The 18146-nt window shown below is 39.4% G+C and overlaps 1 protein-coding gene across 10 annotated transcripts in view; it reads left to right on the forward strand.

The window, feature by feature from the left end:
• CAPRIN2 (caprin family member 2) overlaps positions 1-16974 on the forward strand; it is a 69071-nt gene extending 52097 nt beyond the window's left edge. For 7 of the 10 annotated variants that reach the window (XM_068946516.1, XM_068946547.1, XM_068946478.1 and 4 more), the window contains 5 exons: positions 1332-1515; positions 3763-3945; positions 5198-5298; positions 10203-10269; positions 11786-12713. In XM_068946516.1, the coding sequence (XP_068802617.1) occupies positions 1332-1515; positions 3763-3945; positions 5198-5298; positions 10203-10269; positions 11786-12354 (1104 nt within the window). In that variant the 3' untranslated portion in view covers positions 12355-12713. Of the gene's footprint in view, positions 1-1331; positions 1516-3762; positions 3946-5197; positions 5299-10202; positions 10270-11785; positions 12714-15470; positions 15491-15529; positions 15620-16063 lie in introns of those variants that run through there. The other 3 variants (XM_068946524.1, XM_068946530.1, XM_068946509.1) reach the window with 3 other exon arrangements.
• The last annotated feature ends 1172 nt before the right edge of the window (positions 16975-18146 follow it).

An 18146-nucleotide genomic window follows, 5' to 3' on the forward strand; every position in this document is an offset into this window, starting at 1 on the left:
TGTGCTGGCTTTGATAATCTTGGCTGTAAGACAGGCCCAGGTATCTTACCCCATTATGGGATCCCTTTTATTTGAGAAGGATTATAGGCCAGCTAGACTTTTGGATTGACAGAAGTCTTGCTACTCATCCTTGAAACTGAACAGATACTACACAGAATATTCAAGGACATCTCAAGTTTCAAATTCTTTGAAATTTGTTATAATTCCAGGCATCTAAAACATGACAACTGCTGGTTAAGCTTTGGATCACTGATTATTTCATCCAGCAAATTCAAAACACAGGATTTACAATACTTCATAATGGTTCAAACTTATACTCCTCATTTCAGTATCATAAGGGATTTCCGTGCTTCCTCTCTGTTAGAGGCAGTACCTGGCCCCTTTACTGTGGGAAAGATGTTCATTTCCCAATTGAAATTATAGATATTCTTGAGAACACAACAAGCACTGCCAAGTTGCTCTGTGTATCTAGCTGTAGTTAATCTTTCCCTGATCTGTCTTCTGGCAGAGGTCTTGGAGAATGGTCAGGTCTACCTCTAGGTTCAGTATCAGTACTCCTGACAACTCTTTACTTGAAATGTAGATCCTTTTACTTAAAATGGAAGATCTTTCCTATTTAATTGTGATACTAGCTGTTACCCAAACTGATACAGACAGAGGTAACTTGGGGGGTATTGGCCATAAAGTGATACAGACACTGGAATGACCGAACTCTCGTTCAGATTTAACTAGCAGTAATATCCTTGTGTCATCTTACTGTCCAGGTTATAAGGTTAACATCTAAATGACTGGATTCTACTGCTTGGTATGTTTTAGGTACCTCCGCTAACAAGAGTAGGAAAGCTGAGGCTTGGCTTACCAAGGGGGTGAAAGCTGTCTTGTCTGGTAACTATCTTAGTGGATGGTGAAGTTAGGTTAGCCTCAAATACATACGTGAAGACAAAATTCTTAGAACTGACTATCTCGTCTCAGCACAGGTTGTCCTAGCTTTAGATAAAAGCTGTAGGGCAGGTAGTCATTTGAGGTTTTAAATGGCTTTAACATAGAAACAAAATTGTTTACTATAAGGTAGCTGTTCTGTTGATTGAACGTGATACCTATGGTCAGTCAAGCTACATCTCTTGGATTTTAGCTAAGTAGTCAAGAATAAGCTCTTAAGCTTATTGGAAGGGAGGAGGGTAGTTTGTACTGCATCTATTCTCAGTTCATTCTAAGAAACAATTGGTCTTCTGGAAATTGCTCTAGGCATATGCCTTTAAAGCGGAGCACAGCAGAGTTAGGTGGAGGCTTTAGCTAGTAATGTGTTAAGCATTTGTCTCAATATGTTGTAGGTGTTTAAGGTGAATGCACCGCTGCCTCCACGTAAAGACCAGGAAATTAAAGAGGATTCATCATATTCTGCAGGATATAATCAGAGTTTCTCTACAGCAAGTACACAGACTCCTCCTCAGTGCCAGTTGCAGTCTTCTCACGTTGCAGAACAAACCTCTCTTTCACAAGAATCTCTGTCCTCAGGTGAGAACTCTTATCTGTATTTCAAACAGCATTTAAACAGGTCCTTCAGGTTATAGTAGTATTAATTCGTTGACCTGTGCTATGGGTATGTTGAGGTTCCTCTGATTCAGTGAAATTCTTAACTACTGAAGCTTTTATGCAGCATCTGTTAACTTTAGGGTTACATCATCTCATAACCTAGTTGACGATATGGTATGTGAACTTAATTTTGAAAACTGCTAGTGGGATGAAGGACTGCTCTATACTAGCTGCATGGACAGTATTGCCAATGTGCCAAATACAGATAATTCCCCAGCAGGTGGGGAAACTCATGCATGCAGTGATACTTATACAAGCCAAATAACTTCACCTGGAATTGAAGCAGTGATGAAATATTCCATTTGGGACTGTTAATCTGATATCTAGTAATACAGGTGGCATTAGTGTTTAACGCTAAGAAATGGCAAATGGAAAACAGGAAAAGGTTATGTGGTAGGCTTTCAGTGCTTAGGTGAATTAACCAAAGTGAGTACTTTGTGCTACTGGTACAAGACTAAAACGTGCCATCTGAGCAGATTAGGATTTAGAATGTTCTTGTTTTAAGAATCGGCTGTTATCATCTTTCTTTTGAAGTCATAGTTCATAATTATCTTAAAGCACCTAGCTATCTGGACTGTTCTCTAGTGCTTGGTAAAATCTGCATGTGGATATTGCATACCTTACTAAAGCTTTCTTAGATATTCCTGACAGGTCATATCTGCCACCCCATCATGAAAACAAAATACCTTTCACTCCAGCTGAATCATACTATACTAAAATTCTAGCTCTCTGTAGTAGAGATCAATGTTCCTAGTCTTGCCTTAAACTCGTACCACTTGCTGCTTCTGTTACCTGCTGAACTAGGAGGCTTCTGTCATGAGTTACTGTATTTCAGTGAGATACTGTATCGGCCAAGCTGCAGTAACTGTGCGTGCTCTTACCCTGAAGCATGTACAGCTCAGCTGACTCTTTAGAGTCTTGTTTTATTAGCTGATCAAGTCCAGGTGTGTAACTGACCTGAAGAATGCTTCTGATAAGTAGGGTCCTGAACTGCCTTATTCAATGCACAAAACGGACCTGCTTGACGTTCAGATACTGATAATGGGTGAATTTATGTAGCTGACAAGATTTTCTTAGAATTTGAATGAAACTAGCTCCTAAATCTGTCTGAAACAGGTTCCAGGAATTGAAGGAAGCTGACAAGTAGGAATCTGGATTTATAAAGACATCTAATCAAAGCTAAGACAATCTGCCTCAGTTTTTCTACCAAAGGACTCCTTATAGGAATTACATTAGAGATAGATTGATATTGTATGAAGTCAGTGAGACATTCCAAGGTCATGAGCTCCAAAGAACAAGATTAGTATAGCAGACCAACAAAGCTTGTTTAGCTTAATGCTCCTTTTCAGCACTGAGACTACAGGAGGTGATAGTTAGTCTTCTAACTGTTTACAGATGAGAAACTAACTTTTTTATTAATCATTTTGTGCAGTGGTTCTGCACAGACTTCAGAAAGGAGTTTAGGCTGTTACTTTGCTTGAATCTGGTTTTAAGCTTTTGAGTTGGTATAAAGCATGGCTCTGTGGAAAAAAATTGTGATTACAAGGTCTATATTTAAAGCTAGCCATATAATAATCACCTTGTGAGTGGAAAGCATTTTTGAATGCTGCTGTACCTGTTACTTGGGATTGAACAACCTAATAATGTGGTAGGAATGTGTCCTCAAAGTATACTGAGTTTGTATCTAGCTTTCCGTAGTTAATTATCATTGCTCCTGTCTCAACAAGGTTAAGTTGGTTTCCTCATGCTGAAGGATATCGACACTGATCTAGTTCATGAAATAGACCATTCAGATCTTGCTGGTAGAGTAGTACTGGTTTTAAGTGAATTCCTAATCAACTCATGTTCAATTTTATTCTAGCTTGGTTATTTTCTCAATACTGTTCTCAAGATTGTTTTTAACTATGCAACTAAATATTGTTGAATACACTAAGGGCTTAAACTGATAGCTTCAGCTGTTTTGTCTCTATAGTGCATCTTATAACACTACCGTTCAAAACTATGCAGAACAAAGGGGAGGGATCTTACTTGGAGTATGAAGGGGATGAGAACTGGAAATAAAGAGCAGCTTAATCCAGTTCTTAAGTTCCTAATGTTGCTCTAGCTCCTAGGTGTGGTAATATATTGCAGCTCTATAAACTCTGAATTTGTGCTTTTTGTTTTGAGCAGTTAGTTATCAACCTGATGGAGCCGTTCCTGTTAGCAATGGTAGCCTTGCCTTTTATCCAGCACAGACTAATGTTATTCCCAGACCGCCTCAGCCTTACCTTAACAGTCGCGGATCTGTCAGAGGATCTGCCAGAGGCGGAAGATCACTGGCCAATTCATACCGTTCCCCTGGTGGATACAAAGGTATGTGCTTTTACTGCTACCTTGGAAGACCATTCTAATGCAGTGACAATAGATCAGGCCTTAAAAAAACATGGCATTGAATTGAGGCCGTCTATATAGAATTCCTTAAAATAAAACAATTTTTACATTGGGGCTTTCCTTTTTGGTCTTTAAGCAAATTCATTCTGACTCTTACTCGTAAGCCCTGTACTTTGGGTGTGAGGGTAACTGATGAAACAACTTCATAGCCTTTTGAATTAGGAAAGTATAAGTTTTCATTGATAGGCTAGTAGATAGCTGTGTGGAATGTTCTACTAGCTAGTCCACTTACTCTTCTGGACTTACCCTGTCTATCCTTTCTCTTGGCCTTTATCTTCCATCACTAAATTCTGGACAGGTATTTCCTTTTCAGATGTCAGCTTTTGCCTGAAGATGCTCTTTGCTCAGTATTAGTGGCTTTAATAGTAGCAGCGGAAACTGGGATGGGGGAATAGAGTCTCAGGAGAAGACAGCCTTTCTGGATTAATAGCTGAAGGTTTTCAAGAGAAAGATTGTTTAGTCTCTGCAAATCAGTTGCTGTTTTGTAGCTAGTAGAAGTTTGGAAAGCTTAGTTTATTTCAACAGATATAACCTCTCATCACTTGTTAGCTGCAACCTACACCCCTTTGAAGTAGGGGGACACTTTCAGACTGAGGCAAAGGTGGTGTCAGTTATTAGGCTGACACTGCTTTATATCTTGCAGCAACATGTACCCCAAATGAGCTATGCAGTTTTAATTTATCAGTGGTTAAGGATTTGGTAGTTTCTGGTACTAAGTTGCTTTCAGATCCAATTTGGTAGTTAGTCTAATAGCTAAAGAGGCTAAGTAGTATGATAATACCGAAGTATATAACAGCTATACTGAAGCATCTGTAACAGCAAAATGAATTATTAATTCTATGTCAAAATCCACGTCTCTGGATCTGGAAAATTTTTCAGCTGCTCTGGGGTATCCTGTTAGTATCAAACAAGAAATTGTTAGTCTGATGTTAATACTTCTAATCATGTAACTCTAAATCCAGAGTGGGTAGTTCTGGCAGCTACTGAAATGCCCTCCTAATAGGGGTAGTGGTGGACCCTCCCTTGAATCCTGAAAGACGGAATAGATGTAGAGCTACATAATACAGGTAACTGTATTATGTAGCTAGCCAAAAGGGAACTCTAGTTGTGTTCTGCACTTGGATTATTCAATATTGCTGAATAATCTAGTTCATATTACACTCTATTTGAACAGGTTTTGATGCTTACAGAGGCTCACCTTCAATAACTAATGGCAACTATGGCCAACTGCAGTTCCCTGGTAGAGATTATCCTGGAATGCCATATTCTCAGCGGGTAAGTATTCACTTTGTTTCTGGTAGCTGCCTTAAAGAGCATTGTGCAGAAGATACCTCTTCTAATACCATAGCTTTTCATTTACCCAATAGGTGAACCATTGTCTTTCCACAGACTAGAGGTTAACTTTGTTTCCTGCACAAAACACTTGTTTTGGATCAGTAGAGAGCAGTTGCAATAGGGAATCAGTTCAGACAGAACTCTTGCATGATAGGTGGAACTTCATCCAAGGTGAATCCCTGAAATGTAAACAGATGACAAATAAGATGTGGCATAATGAGACCATTTTATTATGGTTTTCCAAGTTAGGACTCAGTGCCTCCTTAGTGTCAAATACATGAACTCTTAAAATGGACCAGCTTGAGAATATGGTTAAGTAGGTAAAAGTATTGTTTGATTCTTATTTTAATGAAGTGTTCTAGCCATCAGCACTTCTTGCACTATGACTAAGCATAGTTATTCAGATCTCTAAGGTTTATTTGGAGTACCAAAAAGCCTAGAGTTCAGCTTCAGTAAACTTGACACTTTGAGGGCAGATTCTTTAAGGGCTGGCTTATCTTGAAGATATGCAGTGGATCATAACCAGTAATGACCGTTTTCATGTTTTGCAACCTAAATCTGCACTACTAGAGGGTGGTAGAGCATAGCTGGTGAATTTGTTCCTCTTGAACGCACAGGCTGTCAAATATTGGCTAGTGCAAAATGGAAGCTCTACCATCTCATCCTTTGCCCTCTGAAGGGAGTCAAGTTAAAAACTTAACTTGGTTAAGCTGTCTGTCGGTCAGTGGTGTCTGTCTTGTTCGAGGTGGGTGGGTGGTCCTAATAAGAGAAATTCTTGCTAGGACAGTGTTGGCAGGTCTTGGAACATGAGATGAGGTGTATGTTTTGGGTATCAAACTAGCAAGCTTGTTTTTGGGGAGGTATCCCTTAAGCTTGCTTAGAGGGTGGGAGGGGTGAGGAGGAATTTATCTAACATAAGGAGAAGATACCTTGTTGCTGCAGTGAACTCTGCAGACAATTCAGTTTTCTGCTGTGCCATGCTTTCTGCTTGTTACCTCAGAATGCAGAGTTACAAAGCTGTAAAAATGAAGGGGGAAGAAGCAGAGGCAGGCAAGTATATCAAGATCTGAACTATCAGACAAAGCTTTCTGTACAACTGACTCTCAGAAGTAAGTGGAAAGATACCTTCTGCTGCTGTATGATACTGAGAGTCGAATTCAGGAATTTTGTCTTGCTAAGACAGCAAGACAAGCTTGCTAAGCTTGCTAAGACAGCAAGATGAGAACAATCTAAGAGCTGGTTGGAATAGGCTATATTTTTTTTAGTAGGGAAATAATCGTGTAATTGACATGGCTTAATTTCCAAATTGGTCATATCTAAGACTGCCTAAACTTGAATGTTGCTCCTTGGGGTGTGAGTGAATAATTATCCCTTAGCTACTAAACTACCTTTGGAACATACCTGATTATTTTAAAGGTGAAACTCAATGACTTAATGTGTTCCTGTGCATAAGGTCTTGACTAAGTTTGAGTTGTCGCATTTAAATGAGTTTTGTTATACCTCTCTGCAAGCCCCTGAGTGTGTGTATCTTTCTGCAAAAGAAGCTAAAAATGGGAAACAGCAGCAATTTAAGCTCCCTATCAGTTAAAGTGCAGCTTCTCAGCAGTAGGAATTATAAGGGGTTGTACCAAAACTGTAGTCCCCAGCTGGCCTAACCTGAGCCACCTGATAGGAGTTTGGACTATGCCAGCAAATCCCTGTTTCAGCTTTGGAGGTAGTCTGCCCTCCTGGGGGGAAAGGAGTAGTGTAGTGTGGGATGTGGGAGAGGGGAAGAACTAGGACCACGTGTGACCCCATGAAGCATTTTCCATAGTTTGGGGTTAATGGCATGCTAAAGTATTTATAGCAAAGACAAAGCCAGAGTCTGTCTATACCTTCTGCAGTGTCCAAGTCCTTTAAAAATACGTAGGTTTCAACTTTCTCTTTAAGAGCTGATACAAAGCACTTGATCAGGATAGTAATCTTCTCTTCATTCTTGACAAATATGCTTGTCACGCCTGTGGAGGCTGTGACTGGTCCAACTGGTTCCATAGTACCTGCAGGAAACAGTGAAATGATGATTTTACATCACTAAAGTGACTGGCCATATTTTGTCTGATCATATAACACACCAAGTTCCTTCGGGTATTAAGGAATACGTTTGCTTGCCTGAAGTGGTGGAATTTGCTGTTTTGAGGGGGCAGAATTCACTGTTCCATCCATTGTTTATATATAAATCTGAGCCCTCAGCCCTCTTCCCTGTTGGATCTCATCTTTGGAAATGCCTTAAATGTAGCTGTGCTCCTGCGGAGACATCTGTCCTACAGATGCAGCCTGTCTCTTTAGTTCTGTTAGTGTTTTAGACTAGTTCTCAAATGTTTTGAGTTGCTTTGACTTGTCTTGTGTATTGGTTTTAGAAGATACTGGGTTTATGGATTTTTGCAGAGTCCTACTATGTCAGTATTACACGTCATACATCAGTGACAAGCTATTAGTTGGCTAGTGTATATTGGGACTTAGTGTTTCTGACAAATAATAAATCGGCATTTCATGTCAAATAGTAACACTGGGACTCCTGTAGAGCTGTGTTGATAATGTGCATGACTGAATTTCCAAGACACTTCCCACAAGACCAAAAATTGAAAGCTTATTGTAGTCTTCAATCTACCCATCAAACCCACTTCTTACTGGCTAAGAATAGACCTAGCTACCTGGCATGGGGGATATGTGGAGTCTTGGTTCCACCTTTAAAACACTAGCATGCTTAGATTTTTTTTTTTACTTTATTTTGAGATGGGATTGCTGGAGTACTAGAAACCGGTTTAAGGGAATTCTGTGACTGGATGAATTAGTCTTGCAGTGTTTATCCATGTAGAATCACGTAGCTATTAAACTAGATGTTGTTTTAACCTATGAACTGCATTTGTAGAAAGTGCTGAAATTTCAGCTGTTCAGGTTGACTCTTGTTATGAGTGTACTAAATATGCACAGATGTGCTGTTTTCTGGACTTCTAACTACTACTGTCAAACTTTGCTGTTCTACTTGTATAGATTCTGTTGTCATCACTGAATCGACTAGATCTTGATTGGAATTATGGCCTTTTGGCTATTTAAACATCCTTCCTTAAGATAGCCTTTTGAAGTAATATGCACAACTTGCAACATGTAAACATAAGTTTTGAATGAAGCTTTGAGGGTTTTTTTGCCCTTAGGCAGCCTGGACTGTCCAGCAATTGTTCTGGCAGTCTTTTATTTATCTGAAAGCTCCCTTCATGTTAGGCCCAACAGACTTTGGGTTGTAACCCTACTAGAATTCTGGCAGCCCTGCTTGGCTGCAGGATATCCTAAAGTTTCTTAACTGTGTGCCTCCCATGCCCTCAGTCTTCTACATACTGAAGTCTGTTTATGTGCTAGTGTCTCCTCCTCATCTGAGCAGATGGGATGAATTTTCTTACTGTAGTGTTTTGAATACTAACTGAACCTTTAGCACTTATTCCACATTCTTGGATAGAAATCTGTGCTTTTTGACTTGTACTTAAAATGTAACAGTGCTTGTAATGTTGACTAGTGTTCTTAGTTCCTTTTCATATGGAAATAGTAGCCAGCTGTGAAAGGCTGCTGTTATGGTTCTGTCAGCTTTCAGTGTGATCATGGCTCATCCTTCTTTTTTTAAAAAGCACCTAAAAAGCAAACGGTGAATGTACTAGATGCTAATGGGTAAGGGGGCTTTGTACAGTCTGTTTCCCTTACAGGTTAATCTTTCTCTTACTGAGAAGATGCAGTATTCAGTACAAAGCCTACATCCATAACTCAAATGTGAGCAAGGATTTCAGAAAAGCCCTTCAATGTAATGCAGCCAAGATCACCCTAATTAAATCAATCTTTGCTGCCTGAAGCACAAGAAAATATTCCTGACTGTGCTGTCTTGATGTCTGAAGTACGAAATCTATCAATTCACATAAAGCCTGAGTATCTTGGTCTCTTACCTAATGTTACCAGAGAAGCAGGTTTCTTAGGAAACAAGACAGATAATGCAACTGTCAGCTGTTATAAAGAACAAGTGTTTTATGATATCCTATGTTTTGGGTAGAACAACCCAACTTGAAGTGTGTGCTCAGAACATCTTTAAATTTGCTCTGCCGTCTCAGCAAAAGCTGAAATGTAGAACGATCAGTCTGCACTGATAATCTAGGTGGGGATAAGTTGTCCCCTCTTCGGGGGGAAAGTACTCTGAAGTACAGTAACAAGACAATCCTGAGATGCAGTATTAGTTATTTCATATAAAATATCCTTAGCTGTCTATATTTAAAATTCATCTTTCTAATAGACCTTTTCAAGCTTCTGCCTTGCTAGGTTTATCAGAGTGTAATGCTGCTCTTATTGGGACAGTTTTCTATGGGGTGTCACTGCCCTGAAGATATTCTATCTTTGTCTGAACTGCTGATGAAGGCCAGTGACTTAGATTCCTGGCTTTAGGTTCAGGTTCAGCTGTAAGCTTTCAAATCATGTGTATAATGTGAAATTATAAGAACTCAGAGGTTCCTGGTAGGGGAGGCTCTTCAGCTGTGAAATATGAATCTGTGGAGTAATATAGCTTTGACAGGCCTGAAATTTAAGACAATGTTCAAGGAGCTGAACTGAGTGAATGGTTAGGCGGACTTGCCAAAACCACCATCTGAATAGCTTTTTTATGTCATAAGCTATTGTGAAAGTACATTTTCTGTAAATAAGTGCTTATTCACAGCCTAATTCTGAACTGTCATTGCCTATTTTAGAGCTTGCATTGTGTAAATGAGAACATGCTATTTATTTGGTAAGCCTTTTTACAATTTGCTCATAGCCATCTGCTAATGTTTTTGTTCTAGGATGTTAATTACCAGCAATGTTATAAACGAGGTGGGATAACTAGTGGTCCTCGAGCAAATTCAAGAGGTAAGGCTCACATCAGGTTCCCAGTAGCTTGTGTGTGTGCTTGGGTGCAGCAGATGCTGAAGTTAGTATTACTTTGAATAGTGACAAAAACAGTGTAGTATCACTGTTGCCAAACAGCTCAAGCTTGGTGCAGAATTAACCAAGCTAGATGGAAGTTTAAGGACTGTTCTTAAACTGTCAACATAGCATGGCAGCAAATTTGACTTCACCATTCTCAGTTTGGTGCTTCACAGGACAAAGTCCTCTGGCAAATGGTACCTTGCTGAATTTTCTTCAAGAATAAGTTGGCTAGGAAGTAATACCTGTTGTTACCAGTGTTGCCTTTGGTGGCTTCTCAATAGGCCAGTCATGTATAGTGGCCTTCCTTTCCTGTTTGGGTAAGCTGTCAAAATGGATCTCGAGTTTTGCTAGATACCATTTTCCATAGAGAAAATTTAATTTGGAAATACAGCTTTACTCTAATTTCATGCCGGAGGACAAAAGCTAAGGAAATACATAAGATTATTTGTTTCAATCTGAGCATGAATAGTATCTCTTTTGAAAGAGTTGCAAACAGATCTAATCCTACTGTATGTACTGCAGAATGCTAGAGTCAATGCTATGGTGAAAAGCAGGGGGCATAACGAGGTCATTTCTTTGAAGAGTTAAGGGAAATTAGTATTGCATGTCATGGAAAGACTTGTTTTAGGATAAATCAAGTCACTCTTCAGTTGGAATCGGACTAATTCACTCAATATATTTCAGAGGAAGAGAACTAAAACGGGCTTTGGTAGGTTAACAGTTGACAGACATACTTGTTAGCGTTAAGGTATCTATAGCGGCTTAACTGACTCTTTCCAGACACTTTGAGATGTTCCTTTCAGTAGAAATAACAATGGCTTGAAACATTAGGGTGACTGTCTTAAACTTCTCTGCTCTATTAATGTTTTCATCCAAGACTGATAAACTAGAACTCTTTGGCTTTGATATTTGAACAGTTACACTGCTTCATTTTGCAGGGGATGGAGTGCAGAAAGTTTAAAAGCAGCTCTGGTTTTGCAGACTAAATGTCCTAGCATAAGTTGTCATGACCTGTTAATAACTCTGGAAGAGCAGTATTTAACTTGAAGTGCAACTTCAGGTCTTAAAGGTGACTAACTACTTGACTCTTGGTAATACTGCAGAGTTCTTCGGAAATGACTGTTTTCGTCTCCACTCAAAGTTAACGTATGCTGTTTTTTATAGTAATACATACATGTGGCAAATACTGCAGCTAGCTACTGCCCTCTCCTCTCCAATGTGAAAGTATTAAGTCATTGTTCATGGTCAAACTAGCCCCTCTTGCAGAATGTAAGTGCTGTGAAAGTAAGTCATCAAAGTTTTGCTCTCACAAGTCCTTTGACAGCTTACTGTAGTTGCATGACTTGAGGTAGATCTGTTGCAGTACCTGTAGAGTTGCTATTTAAGAATATGCCTGCAGATTTAAGGTTACCCTTCTCTATAAGAATTATTTACCATTGCTAACAATCTTTAACAGCAGGGTGGAGTGATTCTTCTCAGGTGAGCAGTCCAGAACGAGACAATGAAACCTTTAACAGTGGGGACTCTGGTCAGGGGGACTCCCGCAGCATCACCCCTGTTGATATGCCAGTGACAAGCCAAGCTGCCACCATACTACCAGTGCACGTCTATCCCCTCCCCCAGCAGATGAGAGTTGCCTTTTCTGCTGCTAGAACATCTAACTTGGCCCCTGGGACTCTAGACCAGCCTATTGTGTTTGATCTATTGCTGAACAACCTTGGAGAAACTTTTGATATCCAGCTTGGTAGGTTCAATTGTCCAGTGAATGGCACTTACGTCTTCATCTTCCACATGCTGAAGCTGGCTGTAAATGTTCCCCTATATGTGAATCTCATGAAGAATGAAGAGGTCCTAGTGTCAGCATATGCAAATGATGGGGCTCCTGATCATGAAACAGCTAGTAACCATGCAGTCCTACAGCTGTTCCAGGGAGACCAGATCTGGTTACGTCTGCATCGGGGAGCCATCTATGGAAGTAGTTGGAAATATTCTACCTTTTCGGGTTACCTCCTTTATCAGGACTGAAATCCAGTGCAATGTTTACAAAAAGCTGCTCCAAACACCTTGGTGGAGGGGGGGGTGGGACTAGCTTTGCACTTACTACTGACTTTATAATAAAGATATGTGGTTCCATTATTGGGGGAAACGATGGTTCTGTTGTGCAAGGTGAAATCATGGAGTTGGGGTACTGAATCAGCACTAATTTGGCACTTTATCAGTTGTGATGTAGCCTTGCTAGTAAAGCTGTGAATGTATATTGTTTGCACTTACCCTAAACTGTATTAATGTCCAGCTTACTACACTATTGATTGCCTCAAGTATGGGCTATTCACAATGCCTTGTTGTGCCTCAATAAAACAAGTTAATATGCATTTTAGTATTAATCTTGCTAGTTGTCTTTATTCTCAAAATATGTCAAGAAACTGAACTTATTAACTCTTGCTGTGGGGTGTATGTGCATGTCTTCACAGAACCTAGTCTTCACAAGTTTCAGTACTTCAGGGTAAATCGTGTAGTTGAAATGAGACTACTTTTTTCTTTTGTTCTTGTTTGCAGTTTTCAAGTATTTCATTCTTCATCAGAATGAATTCAGCTGTTGCATACCTACTTCACTTTTTTCTGAAAGTCAAGAAATTAGAAGTGGAACACTGTACACTTGATTAGGAGTACTAATTTTAAATGCAAATCCTGTGGATTTTAAATCTGATTCTTGTCACATTGACTTCCTTTCACTAATGTAGTTAGTTGAAATTCTTAAGCTTCCAAACAATTACTATGGGGCTTGCCTACACTCTTCATGATGAAGATCTCATTCTGATGCAATATATTTCAAAGGTAAAACTGACTGCTGTGAAACATAGACCTCATATATGGCTTCTCCACCCATGAGACTTCAGTGTGCATTACAACCTGATTCTTTCTTCCTTTCAGAACTGTGCTGAGGAACTTGGTAGTGGCAGTTGAAGCCTTCTGCTCAAGTTCTAAATCCAACTTAAGTGCTTCCTAGCATTTGTCATGAAACCCTTTTCTTACAGATAAAGGGTGTGATCCATCTTCAGTGATCTCATGACCTTTCTGTCCATATCATATCACAGGAGAGCTGTTACTATGAATGTCCTTGTCTAAGCTGCAACATATGATTACCAAGTTTCTCAGTGTTTAAAATGAAAGTCTGAATTTGTAAGGGAATTGTAGATCACTAAAAGTTTCTAAAGGTAGGAAAATCAGCAGTAGGAATGGCCATGTACCAAGTGTTTTATAATCTTAGTGCACCACTAAGATAGCTAGTGGAAAAGCCTGACAAGTAGATCTAAGGATGAACTAGAACTACTCAAAGTTAAAAGCAGTTGAACCTACTCACTTCATGCAAAAATGAAAACTGACAGAGAATAAAGCTGCTGTGTCTTGGTAACAGGTTTCACAACTTGAAACAGTTCACCTTTGCTACCCTATGAAGCAAATTTTCTGGCATGACTTCATAAAGATGCTGGCGTAAAGCTCTTGATTTTATTCTAAGGTTAGATTTCTTTTTCATACTGATAATTATTTGGAGGGTGATCACAGTTTAAAAAAAAAAACAACTATTTTGATTCTTTTGGCAAGTTCTGAAATGAAAGACTTTGGATAAAGCTTTCGGTACCTAAACTTTTGCCGCCCCAGACAGAAATGTTGAGCCTTAGCCATGATATACTAAGCTTATATTTTGTATTTTTAAATATGCTAGTTTTGACTTCAAATATTCAATTGTTCAACACATTTTTTCTAAAACGTTCTCAAAAGGGAATAAGTGGTTGGAGTCTAAGTGCTTACCTAGTGTTTTTTTCCTAGGCTTTTTCCCAGACTTCAAGTCAACTCTTTTTGCATATTAATATGGGAATCTGGTAGATTACCGTACTGCCTGCTAGGCTGGCGAAGTGCTACCGTAAAGTTGTTCAGCTTGCATTGGCTATATATCTGCATTGCTTCTCTAACAGACCTACAGCTTGATTTTTAGCCCTTTAAAGTACTGACAGCTATCTGGTCATCTCTCTCCCATGCTATCAGCATAGGGACTAGTTAATAAACAAGCCCTATTGTGCGTACAGCACAGTGTCCCTTACACTTCAAACTGACTTAGCACCAGATCTTCAATTAGGATGCCCCTTACCCTACCTGTGTCAGTATTATGGATTTCTTAGGTTTTAAGAACAATCACCAGTACCTGTAAGCTTTGTTAATAAGCTTGGCCTTTGGTAACCTCTAACATATGGTTCTTGAGACTTGTGCGTTGCTTTGTACTTCAATCAGTCTTGACAACTGCTTGGTTGACCCATACTGTGATCATTTGTTTGACTTTTTTCTTACTGACGCATCTAGCAAAGCTCTTGCATATCTCTAGCTTGCGTATGTTGAAGGTAAACGTCTCCAGTTCAAAGAGGTAACTTTGTATGTATAAGATGGATATTTAAATTCCAAACAGGAATACACTCTAGCAGCAGGAAGCATGAAGCATCATGCTTTCTTTGATACAACAAATGTAATTGTTATATAATTCCTTGATGGCAAACTTGACTGTGAGTCATATAATGGATGTCTTTAAAACCTTTGTAGGCTTGTAAGCTTTAGCAGCCCGAATGAGAATCAGCTCTACAGTAGCAGCTACTTGAAAATAAAACTCTTGTTTTTCCACTCTTTGCCATTAAAAAAAACCCTATATAACTCAAATGAGTTTGTCTTCCTATACAATAACTGAAAAGATCAATCTTGCACTACAGAATTTTTATACTGCGGTAGCTGAAACTATTCCTCTTTGTGTTTCTAGTTAGAGCAGTGAACGTGGCTGTAGTTAACCTGTTGTTAAATTATGTGTTGAGTGGGTATTTTCTTAAGTTTGCAGACAAGATGCATCACAAAAGGCTAGTACTGAATCTTAAATGCTAAGGCTACATTTCTTTGTTAAAAATACTGTGCAATACCAAAGAAAGCGCTATTCTGTTCTCCAGGTCAATAGCTGGCCAAAATCCACTGAAAAAAAAAAAATTCTGAAAAAAAAAAAATTGCTATCCTGATGTCCAAAATCCATAGAAACATGGCTTCATGTGATTTCATGTAATGCTGAGTAATGGAAGGCATGTATTTATCCTCATTCTTTATGTTCCAAGGTTAAGTACTTATTTTGAAAGCTTCTCAAAGTACTCCAGAGTACATTATTTTTCAACAGCCATGGTTTCAGTCTACCTGAGTATCTCCAGACTAAAAGCTTAGATCCATGTTCTACTTCTGGGAGAAGGATTTAAAAGCACTTAAAAAGGTGAGTTTCACAATTTGAAAATACTTAAGGTAACATTGAGTGTGTTGTGGACTTCATAGAAATACTGTATACCAATACTTTTTCCTCTGTAGTTCTTCAATCAACTTGCTTGAATTGTTGCACTAATAATGTCTTAACTATGGAAAGATGATAATCAGATCAAATTAAAACCCCCAAGGGGTATCACAGTACTGCTAATTTCCTGGTTTTGCTATAGAAATCTGACAGTATCTAAATTCTCTCCAGGTTAGTTGTATAACCTGTAGAAGATAAAATTATAGTGTTCAAGATAGGGAACTGATATTAACCTTTGATTATGGACTGAGTAAATTTCCATATTTACTTTTGTGAATTTAGTGAAATACTAGAACCACCTTGAAATAGCATTTGGAAAGCTTTAACAAACCCTTCTAATGGACTTATGACTTTTTTTTTTTCCTCCAGGTTATGGAAGTGTGAGACATGAATGATCTGCGAGAACTCTCATGGCTAACTTCCTGTAGCTAAGGAAACCCCTATCCTGTGTGCTAAGCCAGGGCTGCAGAGGATTTCACTCTTCTGTTGTACTTGTTCAGTTTGCTTACCTTTTTCTCCTTGACTGCTGTAAATCATTTATAGTTGCTCTGACAGTATGACCAGTGGGGAAGACTGCTTCTGAATTCTGTCTCGGATCAAAGCTTTGCAGCTGTAGGCCTGGCACAAGTCTGCTGCAGATCATCCTTGCTAGCTCTGTATCAAATCTATACAGGTCTTTTGAAGAAAACGGGCTCCCCAGTACAAGAGAGGCATGGAGCTCCTGGAATGAGTCCAGTGAAGGGCTACTAAAATGATGAAGGGCATCTCTCCTATGAGGAAAGGCTGAGGGAGCTGAGGTGCTTCAGCCTGGAGAAGACTTGGGGGGATCTGATCAGTGTGTATAAGTGTCTGAAGGGAGGGTGTCAAGAGGATGGGGCCAGACTCTTCTCCGTGGTGCCCAGCGATAGGACAAGGGGCAATGGGCACCAACTGAAACACAGGAAGTTCCATCTGAACATGAGGAAAAACTTCTTTCCGTGAGGGTGATTGAGCAGTGGAAAGGTTGCCTAGAGAGGTTGTGGAGTCTCCTTCCCTGGAGATGTTCAAAAGCTGTCTGAATGCAGTTCTGGGCAACCTGTTCTAGGTGACCCTGCTTGAGCAGGGGGGTTGGACTAGATGATCTCCAGAGGTCCCTTCCAACCTCAACCATTCTGTGATTCTGTGAAAATAAGTACTAGAGTTGCGTGGAGAGTTTGAGAAGTCTGTTGTGTATTCTAATTGCAGAAATGGCCTTGTGATTTACTGTAGCAAGATAAAAATAAATTAATTCTATTTAAGCACTTGTTCACAGTCTCCAATTAACTTATTTTTGTATGTTTTTTCTCCCAATAAACAACCCCCTTAACAAGAAAAAGCTCTCAAACTTTTATCTGCTGTCTGAAGGTCTCCAGGTTTTTTGCATTTGGAAAAAAAATATTGTGAAATACTGATTTGGCTGGAAAATACTAGTTCACACAGCTTTTAGACTGTTTAGGTCTTTCATGAATAAGTACCACAGTTGATTTGGAATGAAGGCTTTGTGCTAAGTACAGATGCTATCACTCTGATTTGTTCACTACAAAAAAGTAAACCCTTTATTGGACACTGGATTATTTGTGGCTTCTAGTACATCACACTAGGGATCATTTTGTGTTTTCTCATACTTTTTCCATGAGCATCTTTTTAGACTACAATTTACAACAGGATGCTTTACCTAAAGGAACTTGGTTGACCTGGTAGCGTGATAGTTCTTTTGTGCCGTGATATTAATACTAGTGAAAGTCACTGTTCTTAAGAGGCAAGCGTAGAACTCTCACAGTAGCTATGTGTTCTGAATTTCTGGAAGTACTCAAGGGCTTTGGTGCTTGCTCAGTGAGCTCTAAGGATTATGTGCAACATACCCAAAATATAAGCAGGTAGTTTGCATAAGCAACCAAAACAAACAGGTAGATCAGTTAGTCTCCTGCAGACATAATTGGTGTCCTTATTATCTGTACAAACTTGGAGGCCGAGGGCATCCAATACAGGAACAATTACAGAGTATTTAACTTTGAAAGCAGGATGAAGACAGCGGAGTTAAACATTCCACAGTCAGGATGTGCGACGTGAGGTTGCTGTCTGTCTGTTAGTGTCTACTGTACAGCCTTGGAACTTTGTTCCCTAAGAAAGGCTATCAGGATTCAAGGGGAGACTGAGAAAGCACTTGGAAAAGAAATTGAAATCTTGCCTGTCTGAAAATAATTGGAGGTTGGTAGAGTAGTTGGTGCAGGGAGGTGTCATACTTGACCTGTGTCTAGTCCTCCTAAGATCTGATGGGGTGTTGCTGAGACTAGACACTGAGCGAGGCAGACCGCTGATCTGCCCTAGTATGGCCCCTCTTATGTTCTTTCTTGCCTCAATATTATTTGCCTTGTCTTTTCCTATAAGCCGTTATTTTAGCAGAAGTGTTATAACTATGGTCCTATTCTCCAGT

This window comes from Struthio camelus, chromosome 1, assembly GCF_040807025.1.
Source record: "Struthio camelus isolate bStrCam1 chromosome 1, bStrCam1.hap1, whole genome shotgun sequence".
Classification (NCBI taxonomy): domain Eukaryota; kingdom Metazoa; phylum Chordata; class Aves; order Struthioniformes; family Struthionidae; genus Struthio; species Struthio camelus.